Source organism: Trachemys scripta, chromosome 8, assembly GCF_013100865.1.
Source record: "Trachemys scripta elegans isolate TJP31775 chromosome 8, CAS_Tse_1.0, whole genome shotgun sequence".
Taxonomy (NCBI): domain Eukaryota; kingdom Metazoa; phylum Chordata; order Testudines; family Emydidae; genus Trachemys; species Trachemys scripta.
Window position 1 is genome coordinate 107,877,103 of NC_048305.1, and position 16,334 is coordinate 107,893,436.

At 52.7% G+C, this 16,334-nt stretch overlaps 1 protein-coding gene across 13 annotated transcripts in view; it reads right to left on the minus strand.

Annotated features, from left to right (window-relative positions):
* PTPRF (protein tyrosine phosphatase receptor type F) overlaps positions 1-16,334 on the minus strand; it is a 412,513-nt gene that overhangs the window by 61,203 nt on the left and 334,976 nt on the right. For 7 of the 13 annotated variants that reach the window (XM_034778805.1, XM_034778804.1, XM_034778799.1 and 4 more), the window contains 3 exons: positions 7,630-7,747; positions 4,563-5,141; positions 3,941-4,038 (listed from right to left, as the gene is read on the minus strand). In XM_034778805.1, coding sequence (XP_034634696.1) covers positions 3,941-4,038; positions 4,563-5,141; positions 7,630-7,747 — 795 coding nt within the window. Of the gene's footprint in view, positions 1-3,940; positions 4,039-4,562; positions 5,142-7,629; positions 7,748-10,539; positions 10,567-16,334 lie in introns of all 13 variants that reach the window. The other 6 variants (XM_034778801.1, XM_034778797.1, XM_034778793.1 and 3 more) reach the window with 1 other exon arrangement.

The window sequence follows — 16,334 nt, forward strand, 5'->3', positions numbered from 1 at the left end:
ATCAGGGTAGGAAGAGACCTCAGGAGGTCATCTAGTCCAACCCCCTGCTCAAAGCAGGACCAACACCAACGAAATCATCCCAGCCAGGGCTTTGTCAAGCCGGGCCTTAAAAACTTCTAAGGAAGGAGATTCCACCACCTCCCTAGGTAACCCATTCCAGTGCTTCACCACCCTCCTGGTGAAATAGTGTTTCCTAATATCCAACCTAAACCTCCCCAACTGCAACTTGAGACCATTGCTCCTTGTTCTGTCATCAGGTACCACTGAGAACAGTCTAGATCCATCCTCTTTGGAACCCCCCTTCAGGTAGTTGAAGGCTGCTATCAAATCCCCCCTCATTCTTCTCTTCTGCAGACTAAACAATCCCAGTTCCCTCAGCCTCTCCTCATAAGTCATGTGCTCCAGACCCCTAATCATTTTTGTTGCCCTCCGCTGGACTCTTTCCAATTTTTCCACATCCTTCTTGTAGTGTGGGGCCCAAAACTGGACACAGTACTCCAGATGAGGCCTCACCAACGTCGAATAGAATCATGCAAAGACTGAAGCACAGCAGCTTTAGATTAAATCTCAGAAAAACCTTCCTGACTGTCAGACCAGCAGGACAATGGAACAGACGCCTCAGGAGGTCGTGGAAGACCCTTCAAATGGAGGCTGGATAGCATCTATCTTGGATGGCGCAGACACAATGAATCCTGCACTTTGGCAGGGAGTTAGAATCTTTTTCTCCCCTGTAAAATACCTAACAATGCTGCCCACAACCCACACAGCCTCTGTCCTGGGCAAGGCCAGGGAGGTGTGTCAAGGAAATGAAAAACAACAACCAAGGCTGGCCTTACACTTTACGTGAAAGCACCGGAACTGCCCAAACCAGCTCCTAGCTCAAAATGGTGAGAATCCAGCAATTGTCAAATTTCACCTTTACTTGGAAAATATGCAAGGAGGAAAGTCCCTGGAATCGAGGAACAATGTCTGAGGCTTATGGCCAAGAGGGCTGGAATGTAAAATACCCCACCAAAGCCAGGCAGCACTTTGCAGGGAGTTTATCCCGGGCCCAGATGAAGCTGTGAAGTTCCCTGAAGAGAACTGACACCTGATTTACTGATTTGATAGGAGTGAAAATTCCAGAGGTCTCCAATTCATGCCCCCATAAAAACAACACAAGGTTCTGCCAGTACTCACAATCAGAACAAAATCGCCTTTAATTAAATCCGTTAACATGGAATGTGACACCCTTTGGGATGTAGATTTAGTGTGAGACTGTTTATCAAGTGCAGATAATACTAATTGTTCCCATGGAGATTTATCTGCTATGGTTATTAGGCTCTGTCCTCTGCATCTTGTGTGCCTGCATTAAGCAGAGAGTAAAGAGGTGAACCTTGTTTGTAAAACACACTCCCGAAGGTTGAGACTTCTCTCAGGGCAGTCAAAGCCCAGGGGCTGTTCCTCCAGGCTCACATGCACCTGCATTTCTGGGAGTATTAACAGAAGAAAGATACTATTGGAGAAATATCTTTAACAATCCTGTTTGCATGGCTGCTCTCAGCTGACAGGTAACTAACACCATCTGCTCCTGTGTCACAGCAGGGGCAGACACTGAATGAATCACCGCTCATGACCGCAGGCTTGGCGACAAGGCAGAGACAAGGCATCAGCACTATTCTTTCTGGCGCCTGACCTGCTCTACCCACCCCACAGGTTGTAGCATCCCCTCCAGTGCACTAGGAAGGGAAACCAAACTGGCCATTCAACGCCCTGCACAAACCGGGAGCTGGGCTGTTCCCGCTGTCCCAACGAGACTCTTGCCTGTCCAAACGAGACTCTTTCCTGTCCAAACATGGCCGGCCCCTGGGAAGCTGAGCCATGCCCTCTCTGATTCTCTGTCTCTTTCCAGCTAAACTCTGCAAGTTCAAAGTGATTCCGCTCGAGCGTTATAATCGAGAGGCAGGATGAGCAAGCAGGGGAGAGACACACAAACACAGGCAGCCATTCCAGACGCTTCTCCCACTTGCCATGGAGAGACTGCCCCGTGGTGTGGTCATATCCCCTTGTGTTCAGCTCATCCATTCCATGCGTTTCCTACACATGCAGCATGGACGGGGCAATGCACCCTGCCCCGCACCCCCTTCCCACTCACAGGTGAGTGGCAGAACTCCCCTGGGAGACACGTTCACCCTCACCACAGGAACCTGCTGACCTTGAGTTCACTGCTAGGCAGTGAGATGTTCCAGCTGCGGAGATGGGCAGCTCTGGACTCGGACTCCAGAGACCAGGGTTTTGTCTCTGGCTGTACTACAAGCTCTTATGGGTGTATGGGTGTATGGGTGTGTGGGTGTGGGTGTGTTGCTCCTCTATAGCGATGGGGAGCACAGAGAACTCACGTTTCATTGCATCGTTTCCGAATTCAAGGTGGTGCAATGCCTGGAAGGGTTAGTGATCACCTCTGTACGGGTTCCGTGAGTCAGCCTGCACGCCCGTCCATGCCTTCGGCACAGCAAACCCTCCGAGCAGAGATACAGTGCTTCTGTCTGCAAGAGTCTCTCTCCCCAGTCCGGACCACCTCTGCAGAAATCCCCCACCCTGCGTGCCTTGGCTGCTCCCCACACCCACAATCCAGGCTGGGGCTGCTGAAGGGACACGGCCAGGCTTGGGCCCATGTGAATAAGCCATTCTGGGCCTGGAGGCTGATAAACACCCAGCGTTGTGCCGGACAAGTGAGAGCAGCAGCCATTTGAGCAGGGTCTGCCCAGGCAGCCGTCAGAGAGGGGATCATGGACTGCTACAATGGAAACAGTTTCCTGGAACCACTGCTCGGGACTGTGCCGCTGCTCTGATCGCTCTGTGGCAAACAGGCCATCTGGTTAGCCGGGCCAGGGCAAAGGGAGTCACGCTAAGGTCGAGTCGCTGCCTGGTTTTCAGGCTGTTCTGCCTTGTTCGCTTCCTGTGATTAGATGACATTTCCAGCTCTCTCGTGGACGCTCTACACAGCCTTGGGATTTCCCCTTATGTCTGGGGAGCATCTCCTCCTCCCCCTCTCTGAGGGCACAGAGCTGTAAGGCATCACCAGCTCTGCTGTGCCGCGGGGCCAGCCTGGCTTACAAACAAATGTAGAGCCTGCTAGGAGCCCGAGAACAGGAGCGCCTCGCACAGGCATTGCCAGGGAGCTGTCCTGGCCGGCTGGAAGTGGGACCTCGTCCAGCCAGACTCCAGACCCCTGGGCACTGGAACTGGCAGACTGTCTGAGCCCCTCAAAGCTGAGCAGGGGAGAGGTATTAATAACAGCCTTGGGAGGACTGCACAAGTCTCCCTCGTACCCAGGTGTAAGAGCAGAGCAGGGGATGCTTTGGAGAATATACAGTGGAAAGGAACCAGTGGGCCCAGGCCAGGGAAGGGTGGAGGCTTAGCACCTGGAGTCAATGTTCCTCTGCTCAGGTCTATAGCTGGATGGTGAGCTCGCTCAGTGACGGCAACCTGGGCCTGGCCTGTTAGTAACCCTCTAGGGCCACCTCGTGACCTATCTAGGAGGAACCTCCCAGCACTGGCGCACAGTCTAATGACCATGACCTAACGTGGCACACGCCATCCTGGCTTAGCACACGATACAGGCGTGTCCCATTTGGCTTTTCCTGCTGGCCTCAGAGCAATCATTTTAGTTGTCGGACTCAACACTGCTGACCCCCTTCACTGGCACGGCTATGGCTTGCAGCCCTGCCAGAGACCAGGATGCTGGGAAGGAGGGTGAGAAAGCAGCAGCACCTCCGGGTTAGCAGCTTTGCTTTCTATAGCATCAGCAGATCCTTATTGCTGTGCTCGGAGGCCTCCCCGAGCTGACAACCAATGGGACCTTGCTCAGCCAATCGTTTGCCTGAGAGCCTGGCGCTCGGTAGAGATGCTGCTCACCTGCCATGGAGGCACCCTGGCATCCCGTGCAGTTGGTCCTTACCTTGAAAGGCACCGCAGACTTGTAGGAGTCAGGCACTTCCCAGCTCAGCAACACGGACGTTTTCATCACGGCGCTGACCCGAAAGTTTTTAGCAAACACTGAAATGAAAAACAACGCCTGTGAGCTGCCAGCCTGGCCCAGCAGTGGCTCGGCAGCACGGGTTACTGAATTCAGCTGTGGCAGGAAAGGAGACAAGCAGGGGAGAGCAGCAACCTTTCCCCAAGTCTCTCGGCCCAGCCGAGTTTCCGATTGTGACTCCGTTCTTGAACAGCAGAGACCGGCAGGTCTAGACTGAACTGTAGCTTCCCCTCCCCCTGAGGACTCTCCTGCCCCTTTGCCAGGATCTAAAGCCAGCAGCTCTCAGGTCTGCACCCGAGCCAGCAGAGACCCTTTCCTGTACAGGTAACGGGGGTGTGTCTGTGAAGTGACAAAGGCAATTATGTTCCCACCAAAAAATCCTCCTCCTAGTAACAGGCAACGTGAGGGACGCCTTCAGCGAGGCTCCCTGTGCCGAGCCACTTTTACTAGAGGAAACCAGACGACGTATGGCCTCGTTAGCCAGAGCCCAGGGAATCCAGCCTGCCACACCAAAGGGAGGGTCTCTGTCTGTAAGGCGTGTTACCTTGCTCAACAGGCATGGTCCGGGATTGGATGCTGGGGCTGAGTGGCCCCACCCCCTTGCTGGTGCAGGCCCTCACTTTGATGTCATAGGTGGTGTCAGGTCTGAGGTTGGTCAGCATGATGCTCGTCTCCTTGGTGACGTTGGTCAGCTCCTGCTGGCTGTTGATATCTCTGTACATAACTGTGTAGTTGGTAATTCTCCCATTTCGCTCCGCCAGCACTGGGGGGTCCCAGGCCACCTCTGTGGTGGAGGTGGTGAGCCCCACCACACGCAGGTTCTGCGGGAAGCCGCTGGGCACGTCCTCGGTCGTGGTGATCTCCTTCTCGAACTCCTCCCCTGGACCGGCTCTGTTCTTGGCAGACAGCTTGAAGATGTAGGTGGCACCTTTGTGCAGGCTGGTCACAGTGTAGTGATGGACGTTTTTCTCAAAGTCCATGATGTTCATCTTCTCCTCGTCGGTGCGTTTGTACTGCAGCCGGTACCCCAGCAGCTCCCCGACCATCTCCTTGGGGGGGTGCCACTGGATGAGAGCGGTGTTCATGGCTGTTGTGCTAATCAGCATGGAGGGCTTGCCTGGGACTGGAACATAAAGACGTTGTGACCACCCACAAACCCATCCTGCTGCCAGAAAGAGCAAGAGGAGAGAAACTCAGGTCTACTGGGTCCAGGATTGGTGTAACTTTATGCTCAGGTAACATAGTGGCAAGTGCAGCATACAAGCCTAGATGCATAGACACAGATGGACCCAAATCCAGGTGCTGATCTCTCTGCAGACAAGTGCCATAGCACCAGGAAAACCTAGACCCTGATGTACTGTGTTGCAACAAGCAACAGAGGGTCCCTGTGGCACCTTTGAGACTAACAGAAGTACTGGGAGCATAAGCTTTCATGGGTAAGAACCTCACTTCTTCAGATGCATTGACTTACTTGCATCTGAAGAAGTGAGGTTCTTACCCACAAAAGCTTATGCTCCCAGTACTTCTGTTAGTCTCAAAGGTGCCACAGGACCCTCTGTTGCTTTTTACAGATTCAGACTAACACGGCTACCCCTCTGATGTGTTGCAACAGATGCACAAAACCCCATACCCAGCATCCTGATCTATCTGAATGCAGAAAAATGTCATCCCCAACCTTGTAATTTTACCATCTGCAGAGGCAGTAAGTGGCGCGGGGTGGGCTGTTAGCAATCAGAATATATTTTGGTTTAGCTGATGAACCAATTCATGACGGGAATGTCGATGTGACTGGGGAGCAGCAACAGTCACGCCACTGAAATTCTGCTCATGAGGCGCAAGTGAAGGGCTGCTGCCTTCACAGGTTAAGAACCGTTAGTTTGGAATCGAGGATTTAATACCTGGATTCCCCACCACGTACACAAAGGGCATCACCATTCCGAAGCCGATCAGATTGGAATACAATCCAACTGATACGGAAAACATTCCTAATCAGTGGGATAATGTCCTGGTGGTAATAAACCAGACACTGTATTTGATGGTGTTCTGGCCCAATTCTGTCCTCAGAGGCCCACGATACTGTTCCCTTCTAAGGTCCCTAGGAGCTGGACAAATCTGTAGGAGGGGACTCTGTTACTATTTAAGCACATATAATTCAATATACACCTCTACCCCGATATAACACGAATCCGGATAGAACGCGGTAAAGCAGTGCTCCGGGGGGGGCGGGGCTGCGCACTCCGGTGGATCAAAGCAAGTTTAATATAACGCAGTTTCACCTATAATGCGGTAAGATTTTTTGGCACCCGAGGACAGCGTTATATCGGGGTAGAGGTGTACACTGCTAATGTCGCTCTCTCCATTACTCAAACTCACAACACAATCACTAACAGCCGCTAGGAGTCAGGGACAGATGATTTTTCAAAGCTGATTCAACATATCGTTATCTATGCATCACAAGGTGGGACGATCTGCTGCGGTTTAGGGTGTAGCACTGGGATGGTTAGGAAGCTTCTCCTGTTTGCAGGATAGCTGTGTTAACTCCACAGAATGTACGCCCTGGTCAGGCAGGGGGGATAGAGCAGCTGAGATGCTGACAATGGAAATGACCTCTGGAGTTATCCTGGTGCCATCTGGAGCAGCATGGAGAGAGAGAGCTGTTCCTAGGTTAATGCACCAGGAATTCAGATTTCCAGTTCATGCAAAATGCATTCCCATTCTAATGAGCGATAAACACCCTGCCTGGGGCGACTCGGCCGATCAGCAGCACTGCCACATGTAGGACAGGGCTAGTGATCCAAAAACCAATGACTAGGCAATGCCAGCTCGCTGGTCCTCTCTCCCAAGAACCACCCAAACCTGCTCCCATCACATTCCCAGAGAAAAGCCAAGCGCCTGCCGTGTTCTCGTGGTATCCCTGAACCACGACACGGGCTCTTCTGGGCACTAGCACTAGATACGCTTGTCTGTTTAGCCAGTAGAACTCTGGCTGGGTTCAGCAGGATCCGGAGACTGCATATGGCATTTTGCTGCACCTCTGCAGCAGCTGGCGTTGGTTTAAGCTGGGCTTGTCTAGTTACAGGTAGAGGTGCAGCATCAAAAATGGGCTGGATCCACTTCTAACGGCCTCTCAAAAACCCTTCAGCTGCAGGAGGCTCTACAGCCACCGTGGCTAATTCCTCCAACCGCCCCAACCAGATGTCGGTGCATCAGAAAGCTGCGTGAGGGGGACGTCAGTTCAGAGGCGGTGGGGTCTAGGACCTGGCTTTCCCTTGCCTACTCCCTGGGCCGAGGGGTACAGTAAGGCTGAACGGTTTTTTCACAGATCTCTTCTAAAGGGCTGCTGCTTTTTCTCCCCTTTTGCCCTCTCAGTGACTGTCCATTTCCCACCTGCACCCCTGCTCTGTGTGAACCCTGCAGACAACTGATCCACAGGTAAAGCCTGTGCGTAAGGGATGCCGATCGAACTCTCATCCTTTGCCCCCACTGCAGAAGTACAAATCCCCATGACATTCTCCAGCCTGCCCACTCCTTCCAAACGTGCGTCCTCAGCAGTATCCGCTGTGCCGTGTCCCAGGGAATGCCATAAGCCCACCCAGCAGCACCACACTCACCCGCCCCCGTCGTAGTGACGACTTTGGGTTTGCTGCGTGCACCATCTCCTTTGGTGGTGTAGGCTGCCACGGTGACGGAATAGGTGGTTTCAGGTAGAAGGCCTCCGATGATGGTTTCCTGTGGGACCATTCATAAGGTGAGCAGAAAATAAGCAAGAAGAAACAAATATTGTTACTGCTTGGGGTGCAGGAAGGAGGGTTTCAGCCAGAAACGCACTGATGTTGACTGGTTTCGTTTCGTGCATCACACCCCCTGCAGGTCTCTAACCTTGCGCCCGTGCAGCATTAACGGAACGATGACGACATTCGTTCCAGTGGTTCCCTTTCTCACATCTCACTTGCCACCTCTCCGACACTCAGGGTTTTGTGCCCGTATCCAAAGCGGTCACCAGACCTGTGCAAACTTGTCTAGAAACCGAGGCTGAGAGGGGATGAGGCCCACCCCTACCCCGCTCCAAGTAACTCCTCTGAGCCTTGTCCCCACTCCTGCCTCCACAGCTGCTGTTTCCAGGAAGTATGGGTTGGAAGCTGCATTCTAGGCAAAGCCTTCAGGGACAGCCAGGACCCTGCCAGCAAGCATGAGAGGATCACAACAAATCAAAGCCACCCACAAAAGCAGAAGGCCAGCTCGGGATACATCAGTGCAACCCTCTCTGGGGCTGATTTTGGAATTTGAAGCAGCCTGGAATCCTGCTGGGAACTCCTGGTAGACAACCCCGGGTGGGGGAGCCGCTGGGTTCCAGGAGAGGGGCTCGTCAGGCATTGCTGCTCTGGCCCCCCCAGGCTGAAACTCCGCTGCAGCATCATTGCCAGGGAGGGTCTATGTATACACGAGGTGGGCTTGGCCAGGGGGCAGTAACGTGGGATCACTCCAGCTCAGTCCAACAGCGGCCCTGCGGCCCAGCCAGGGAAGCGCTGTGCTGCTGGCGGTGGAGGGAAGGCCCTGCTAGCAGTGAAGAAACTGAGGCTTGGAGCGGAGGATGTGCTCAGAGCGTGTCAGCTCCTACTGAGAGTGCCTCGCTGCCGTGCAGCATCCCCCCCCCAGCCCCACCCTTCCCGGGGCGCCAGGAGGGCATGAGCCCCTCAGGCACATTTTACTCAAAGAACAGAGCACGCCCACCTTCCAGCTGATGGCGCTCCACCCGCAAAGGGCCCTGAGGCTGGCAGCCAAGCAGCTCACAGACTCTGCGGACAGGCTGAGGAAAATGACCCCTAGGACTTGTCTGCCACTGATGTTATGAACGGGATCTGCCTTGGTAAGCACAGGCCCCAGAAGGCAGGGAAAGGCCGTAACTCCCTGCTGAGCTCCCCGCTGGCTGTCCTGGCTAACAGGGAGTGCTGTCGTAGTGATGTCGGGCGGGGGGACCCCTGCACCACACTAATGACCGCTGTAGGACAGAGCCTGACCTCTGGTGCGTTCCCTCTGCATCCCCGCTCTACAGGGGCCAAGGATTTACCTCCACCAAAGCCTATCAGACCCCCCCACAGCCCCTCTCCCATTTCTCGTCCATGTTGCCTATTGGACAACGTAGGGACGTTCCTGGAAAGGCAAAACCCCACTTGACTCCCCAGCTGAGCGGGGCCAGGCAGGACAGACCCCGTTCTCTGCCATGCCACAGGCTCAGTTGTTCAGACCCAACTATCGGCCTTCCATGCACCACGGTAAAGCCACTGGCCAGGGTCCGAGGGATGCACTACTACCGGATGGAAACAAACACAAGGAATGACAGGGGCCAGGGCGGGTGAATCATGTGCGAAGGGGCCAGGATAGGACTTGCACTGGGGGGTGGGGAGATGCGATGTCTCCTGGGACTTGTGTCTACTTTCCAGGGCTTCCTTAAAGGCCTTTCAAGGGCTCTTCTGTTTGTCCGCTTTGGAATCATTGCTGCTCTCCCATTAATTGGTCTCCCAAACACCAGACCCACCTGTGAGGGGCCTGCCCAGCCTTACTCCGCCAACGCCACCTGATTGTCATTGTGGAACCAGCAAAGCCAGAGACACAGATCAACAAGCACCAACAAGAACGACACCAAAATCAGAGCAGGAGCGAAATTCCACCTCTCCACTCCTCACCTGTGTGAGTGAGCAAGTGCACAGGAAACTGGTGCCCAGAGAGCCGCGGTGAGCACCCCATAAAGAACCTACAGACTCGGAACCTCCCCCAAGGATGAATTCCTCCCAAACCCATGCAAAGAGAAATTCTCGTGCAAGAGCATGCCCCTGGGAGCGGGGGAGGGGAAGTAAGATGGGGATGGATCAAGGAAGAGATGATTACACAATGGAAACATAGGGCTGTCATCACAAAACCACTCCTAGCAAAACTCCTCCGTTTAAACAGCGGGAGAAACGGACAGGGCCTGGGAAGCCCACAGTGGGGTGCGTAATTGAATTGCTCACTCTAAAAAGGTCATTTTCTAGTTTGTTCCTCCAAATTTATATTTCAAAATTACTTGGGAAAAATTGGATGTAACTGTAATAGGAAAACAATCACATGCAAACAGTCTCTGTTTCAGCCAAAGGTCACGGTTGAGCGTGTAGGTTATTTTTCATGACTGGGATCAATGAGGTTTAAAGATTCTCTATCTGATTTTACCATACACCTAGCTGAGCCAACCGCCGCAGAGAGTAGGATGCACCTCCTGAGTCGATCACTTGAGTCTGCCTAAAATTGCATTGCAACAAGCTGGAAACACAGATTATAGAAAATGTCAATTGCTTTTCTGCATTTAGCAGCAATCTAAATGCCAATTTTCTCTGGATTTGCTGCTTGTGGAAGGCTTCACAGTGCAACTCTCCAGCCTCATTAAGGGAGTGAAAGGGATGTTTTGACAGCACTATGTCTACAAAATTCATACATCGATTTGCCAGACCCCTCTGATCCAAACGAGAACACACACGAGTGGTACTTACATGGTCGATGGAGTCCTCAGCCCTCCACTGATGGGGGAGAAAGGAAGGAGGAGAGAAAAATGAAGACAGAATTTTAAGGGAGGACTTCTAGGCGGGGTGGGGTGGGGGGAGGAGAGAATGACAATAGCCTGGGTTAGCAGGATGGGGTATGGGTTACAACACTTACACACAAGAGGATCACTCAGCACAGGCTGTATCCAAGGACAGACGTGGGATACAGTGCAATCCCCTACATGCAGCCAGCCTGTGCAGCAGGGCTGAGAGAACACATACAAAGCAAGGCCAAGCAGCTTCCCTATCGTGAAGATGGAGAGGTGACCACTTGCTAACTCTGCAGACAGGGGTCTCTGGGCCCCTCCCTCTCTCCTGCCTTGCCTGCAGCTAGCCTTTTCTGCTAGCTCCACTGGTGCTAGCAATCAGGGGAGTCCTGATATAGACAAGGGCTGAACGTTATAATCACTAGACCTGCTCTGGACAACGATGGCTGCCTAGAGACCTATCTTCACTAGGGCTTCCCCTATTGCCACCACCCAGGGAACTGACAGCAGTAGCAACTGAGAGAGATTTTTGGCCCAGAACCCAATCACAGATTTGCTCTCTGCTCCAGAGTGTTGTGCATGGTGACTTTTCAGCCATTGTCTCTCATTGGAAACCAGAGCTAAATAAACCACAATAAATAACAGAGGAAGTGCTGATGTGACGTTCAAAAGGCTTTTGATACTACATCATCTGCAAGAAGGCAGATCTGGAAAAGGGAGTGAACAGGGAGGTGGCAAAACTTGCAGACGATACAAAATTACTCAAGATAGTTAAGTCCAAAGCAGATTGTGAAGCGCTACAAAGAGATCTCAGAAAACTGGGTGACTGGACAACAAAATGGCTGATGAAATTCAATGCTGATAAATGCAAAGTAATGCACACTGGAAAACATAATCCCAACTATGCATACAAACTGATGGGATATAAATTAGCTGTTACCACTCAAGAAAGAAATCTTGGAGTCATTGTGATAGTTCTCTGTAAACACACGCTCAATGTGCAGCGGCAATCAAAAAAATGAACAGAATGGTGAGAATCATTAGGAAAGGGATAGATAATAAGACAGAAAATAGCATATTGCCTCTATATAAATCCATGGTACGCCCACATCTTGAATACTGTGTACAGATCTGGTTGCCCCATCTCAAAAAAGATATATTAGAATTGGAAAAGGTACAGAGAAGGACAACAAAAATGATTAATGGTATGGAACAGCTTCCGTATGAGGAGAGATTAAAAAGACTGGGGCTGTTGGAAAAGAGACAACTAAGGGGGGGGATATGATCGAGGTCTATAAAATCATTACTGGTGTGGAGAAAGTAAATAAGGAAGTGTTATTTACTCCTCCATATAGCACAAGAACTAGAGGTCACCCAATGAAATTAATAGGCAGCAGAGAACTCTTTGCCAGAGGATGTTGTGAAGGCTACGACTATAACAGGTTTCGAAAAAGAACTAGATAAATTCATGGAGGATCGGTCCATCAATGGCTGTTAGGATGGGCAGGGATGGTGTCCCTAGCCTCTGTTTGCCAGGAGCTGGGAAGGGCGACGGGGAGGGATCACTTTGTGATTCCCTGTTCTGTTCATTCCCTCTGGTGCCCCTGGCATTGGCCGCGGTCAGCAGACAGGACACTGGGCTAGATGGACCTTTGGTCTGACCCAAAATGCCCGTAGTTATGTTGTGGAGGCACTTTGGGGCGGGCTCATGCAAAGCGGAGCTGCAAGCCCCCCCCACATACACATCGCACAAAGGAGGCCCCCAGCTCGCAGGCTGAGCAAGCCGGGAAACTAGAGCATCCAACCCGCTGAACATTGAGATGAGAAATCCTGATGTGAACATCGCCCCCTACTGTGTAACAAAAGAACGGCAAGTGGTAAATGCACATTTGGCAGGAAGAGCTCCCCGCAGGCAAGGCTATGAAACGTTTCCTGTAGACAGCGCCAACTGTGGCAGGCTTATCTGCCATCCTCGGGAGAGAGCGCCGATTTCTGGTAACCGCTACAAATGGACTGGAGCTTGCTAGACATCCAATGGCCTCTTGGTCATTAAATCTCATTCAGGGCTAGGCTACCACCGTCCATGCTGGCAGCTACGTTCTGGTAGGCTGCACGCAGAGGGAATGGCCACAGAGATCGTGGCAAGGTTCCTTTGGCTAAGGCAGTGCATTAAGTGACGTGAGTTATGGCGTCTGCGCAGAAGCAGCATTGTCTAGTGGTTAACGCACAGGAACTAGAGTCAGGAATCAGAGTTCTGTTCTTAGCTCTGTGGCTCATTTATGGTGAGGCCCTGGGAAAGTCACGTCACCGCTCTGTGCCTCACCCCTGGCCCCCAGCGATAGGCAGGGTTCACACCCCGAAGCCCCGTTCATGTTTGCAATGGGCCTGCAGAGCTGCAGATGCCCTGGAAGAGCTAATGTTAGCAGAGCCACAAGGTACCCGAGGTGCTCTCACAGAGTGGGCCGTGTCTGAACGACGGGGACTCTGGTAGACTGTCGGAGTATTAAAATGCATGGCACATCTTCAACATTTTACTGTTTTAATCTCTGAATTCAGTGGGAACCAGCTATTGGCTAAACTGCTCCTCTGAATTTCTATTATATTGCACCTACAGAATGGCATTATACTGCAACTAAAATTGTGCCCATAAACCATCTTAAAAGTCTCTTTCAAGGAAGAGGTCAGGTCATCCCCAGAGATGTCCTATAAAACCAAGGTCCTGACCAAATGCCATCATTAAAGATCCTCGTTCACAAGGTCTGGGTGTTATCTCCAGTGTTCTGTCTTCAGTCCAACTCGAGTAATTACATTCTTGCTGGCTCAAATTCTACCTGTACTAACCATCCTGAGCTGGGTGCAGTGCTCTGGGTGCCGCACAGCCTTTGTAGGTCACTCCATTGGCCTACAGCTTGACTAAAATCTTGCTAGAGAAAGGATCAAAGGACCAGCAGCTTTTCCTTTCAGGAATCCACTCCTGCTCCAAGCCCTGTGCCTCTGGCAGGAGGGGAGAACACGCAGCTTATGAAGCTTGATTAAAGCACCATCCCAAATACTACTTGGGAGTTTGTCCAGGCTCCGAACGAGAAGACCTGCAGCAGCACCACCGAGCCGCCAACCCCATGCCTATGTGCTGAGCAACGGAGCAAATGCAGGTTCTGAAGGCCGGTGCCCCCACTGACCTCCTCACACCACACGGAGGGGAGTGTCATAAGCCAACCATGTACAGGCAATAGCTGCAGTCAGGAGATTTGAGGATGAATTTTTACCATGATGGAGCCATTTAAATTTACATCTTCTGCATATTGCAATTTTCTTTCAGATGAGAGTGGGGCTAGATCCTGTAGGAACATGGTTGAGACGCCACGCCTGGGCACAGACTCCGTTATAAATTCAGTTTCATTACGAAAATATCATCTGCAGATAAAAACATTTCCCTCCTAAACCAGCTCCATTACCTCGTAAGTGTTTAGGGGTGCTGCGTAGGACAAATTGAACTTGAGAACACAGAAACCTTGACAAACGGGATTCAGACGGTGCTGCATACAGGAGGCAAGATGGCACAGGGAAGTGCTAAAGCTAACAGCCTGTATTTATGGCCGCTGCAATGCATTTACGACATTTCATTTTGCACTTCAGCACCGCGCGTCGCAGTTATGTCCCTCTCCAAGGAAACAGTTGCCTCCCTGACCACGGCTCTGGCCCTTCTCAACTAGCTCGCCTGTGCAAGGCAGATTTCTGACCCTCTTTGTCCACTGAATGCAGTGGTGACAGTGAGATCTCCGTTACGTGCAGTGCTTGCTCAGAACTCGGGCTGGAGAGAGGCCCCTGTGGTCTAGCCTGTCGCATTACCTCCTGCTCCAGAGTTCCTCTTGGCAGATGCTTTTCGCTTTTGCCCCATTCATGAAAGCAGGGCACTGAGTCTTCCTCCCAAGCCAGGCAACTAACCACAGGGGAAGGGAGGCTTCAGGAGGGGGGTCTCTGCAAATCACCCTATGGGCAGAGCAGGGGGCTCAGGACAAGCCTTCTTGTTGATGCTTGTGTGGGGCGGGCGCAGGGAAATGGGGCTCGCTAATTTCCCAGGCACGCTACTCAGAGAGAACTGGTTTTCACTCCTCTGCTGTTTTCGAGAAGCTTGGCAGGACACGCCCTGAGATGGTCTGTGAATGCCGGACAGATGGACAGAGCATGGCTGACGCCCCCCCTCAGCCTCACCATGAAGATCTCCCTTGGGACTGTATGTGCTCCATGGCTGAAGCACAGAACGGAGCAGTCGAAGCAGCAGCCCGTTCTCTTCACTCCCAGCGTGGCCAGCTGGTTCCCAGAGCTGGAAGCTCTCTGGGAAAGCCCTCCTCGATTAGCAGAGGGTCAGCACACGGGGAGCATGTCTGGTGAGGGCTCATTGAGAGCAGAGGGCCAGAGACGTTGGAAGTGCCCCAGTGACACGGCTGGGCGAGCTGCTCCCTCTCTCCGTGCTGAATCTGAGCCCATAGACGGCGGCCGAGGATAAAACAGCAAGCCGATGTCCTGTCGCCTTCTGGGGATGATCTGCGTGGTCCCACCTCAGCTCACTATGTGGATCTGCAGCGTAACGGGTCGGTTCCTGGGGTCCCGGATCCGGGAAAGGCCCACAAGCCCAGCATTGCCCAGGAGGAAAGGAAGAACAGAGTTACTGCTCACGGAGCACATAGGGAGTGGAAGGTCTGCTGCCTGTGGGCAGGGTACCCCATGAATGTGGGTGGGGCTCCCCACTTGCTTTGGAAGCTAGAGTCAGTGATCTCCGGCAGCCACAGGACTCCGAACTCCATGGGGGAAGGATCACACTCTCTCAGACCGTGTGTGTGGAGACGCAGGAGCCACAGACCCAGCACAAGTGAAAGAAACTGTTCTGTTTCCAGTCACTTGCTCTCGTGGGGTCTCCCAAAGCAGCCCAGAGACGGGGAGCCTCCACTCGTAAGACCAGAGCGGTGGATGAGAGCAGCCCCAGGCAAACTAGAACCCTGCCAGCATCCAGCCGTGGTTTCTCTCCTGCGCCACCAGCAGAGCCCACAGGGGAGATGCAGCCCAGCCATGCGGTTGTGCTCAGGCCAAAGTCTGCGATACCGCAGCACCTGTCGCTGTCTGCGAGGTCTTCCCCAAGGCCAGATGCTGATCTGCCCTGCTGTCTGTCAGTCGGAGGTGAGGCACTGACTAAACCTTTACTGAAATATCAAGAACTTTGATGAGAAAATCAGTCACAGCACAGCCATGGCAGAAGAGAGGCCTCGACTCCACCACAGGACCTTTCCAACAGCCAATTACAGTCCCTAGGAAGGCGGCTGGGAAAGGAAAAGAAATACTCTCCGGCACCAGGATTGCTGCTCGCTGCTGGCTTCCCGCACAGCTTCAACGGTTCTGGATCACTGCGGCTCCCTATTATCTGAATAACTCACATCTCCATTCCCCTTTCTTCTGCCTTTCGGCTCCAGCTGCTCCCTCTGGGTTTCTCAGCCTCAAACAGTGACCCATTCAGAGTCAACTTTAGCAGCAACGTCTTATACCACCGCCAACTTTTTGGGCCGAGGGCCACATCTGGGTGGGGAAATTGTATGCAGGGCTGGAGCAAGGGGTTGGGGTGTAGGAGGGGGTGCGGTGTGCAGGAAGGGGCTCAGGGCAAGGGATTGGAGCAGAGGAGGGGTGCATGAAGGGGCTCAGGAAAGGGGGTGGGGTGCAGGAGTGGTGTGGGGTGTATGAGGGGGCTCAGGGCAGGGAGTTGGGGGG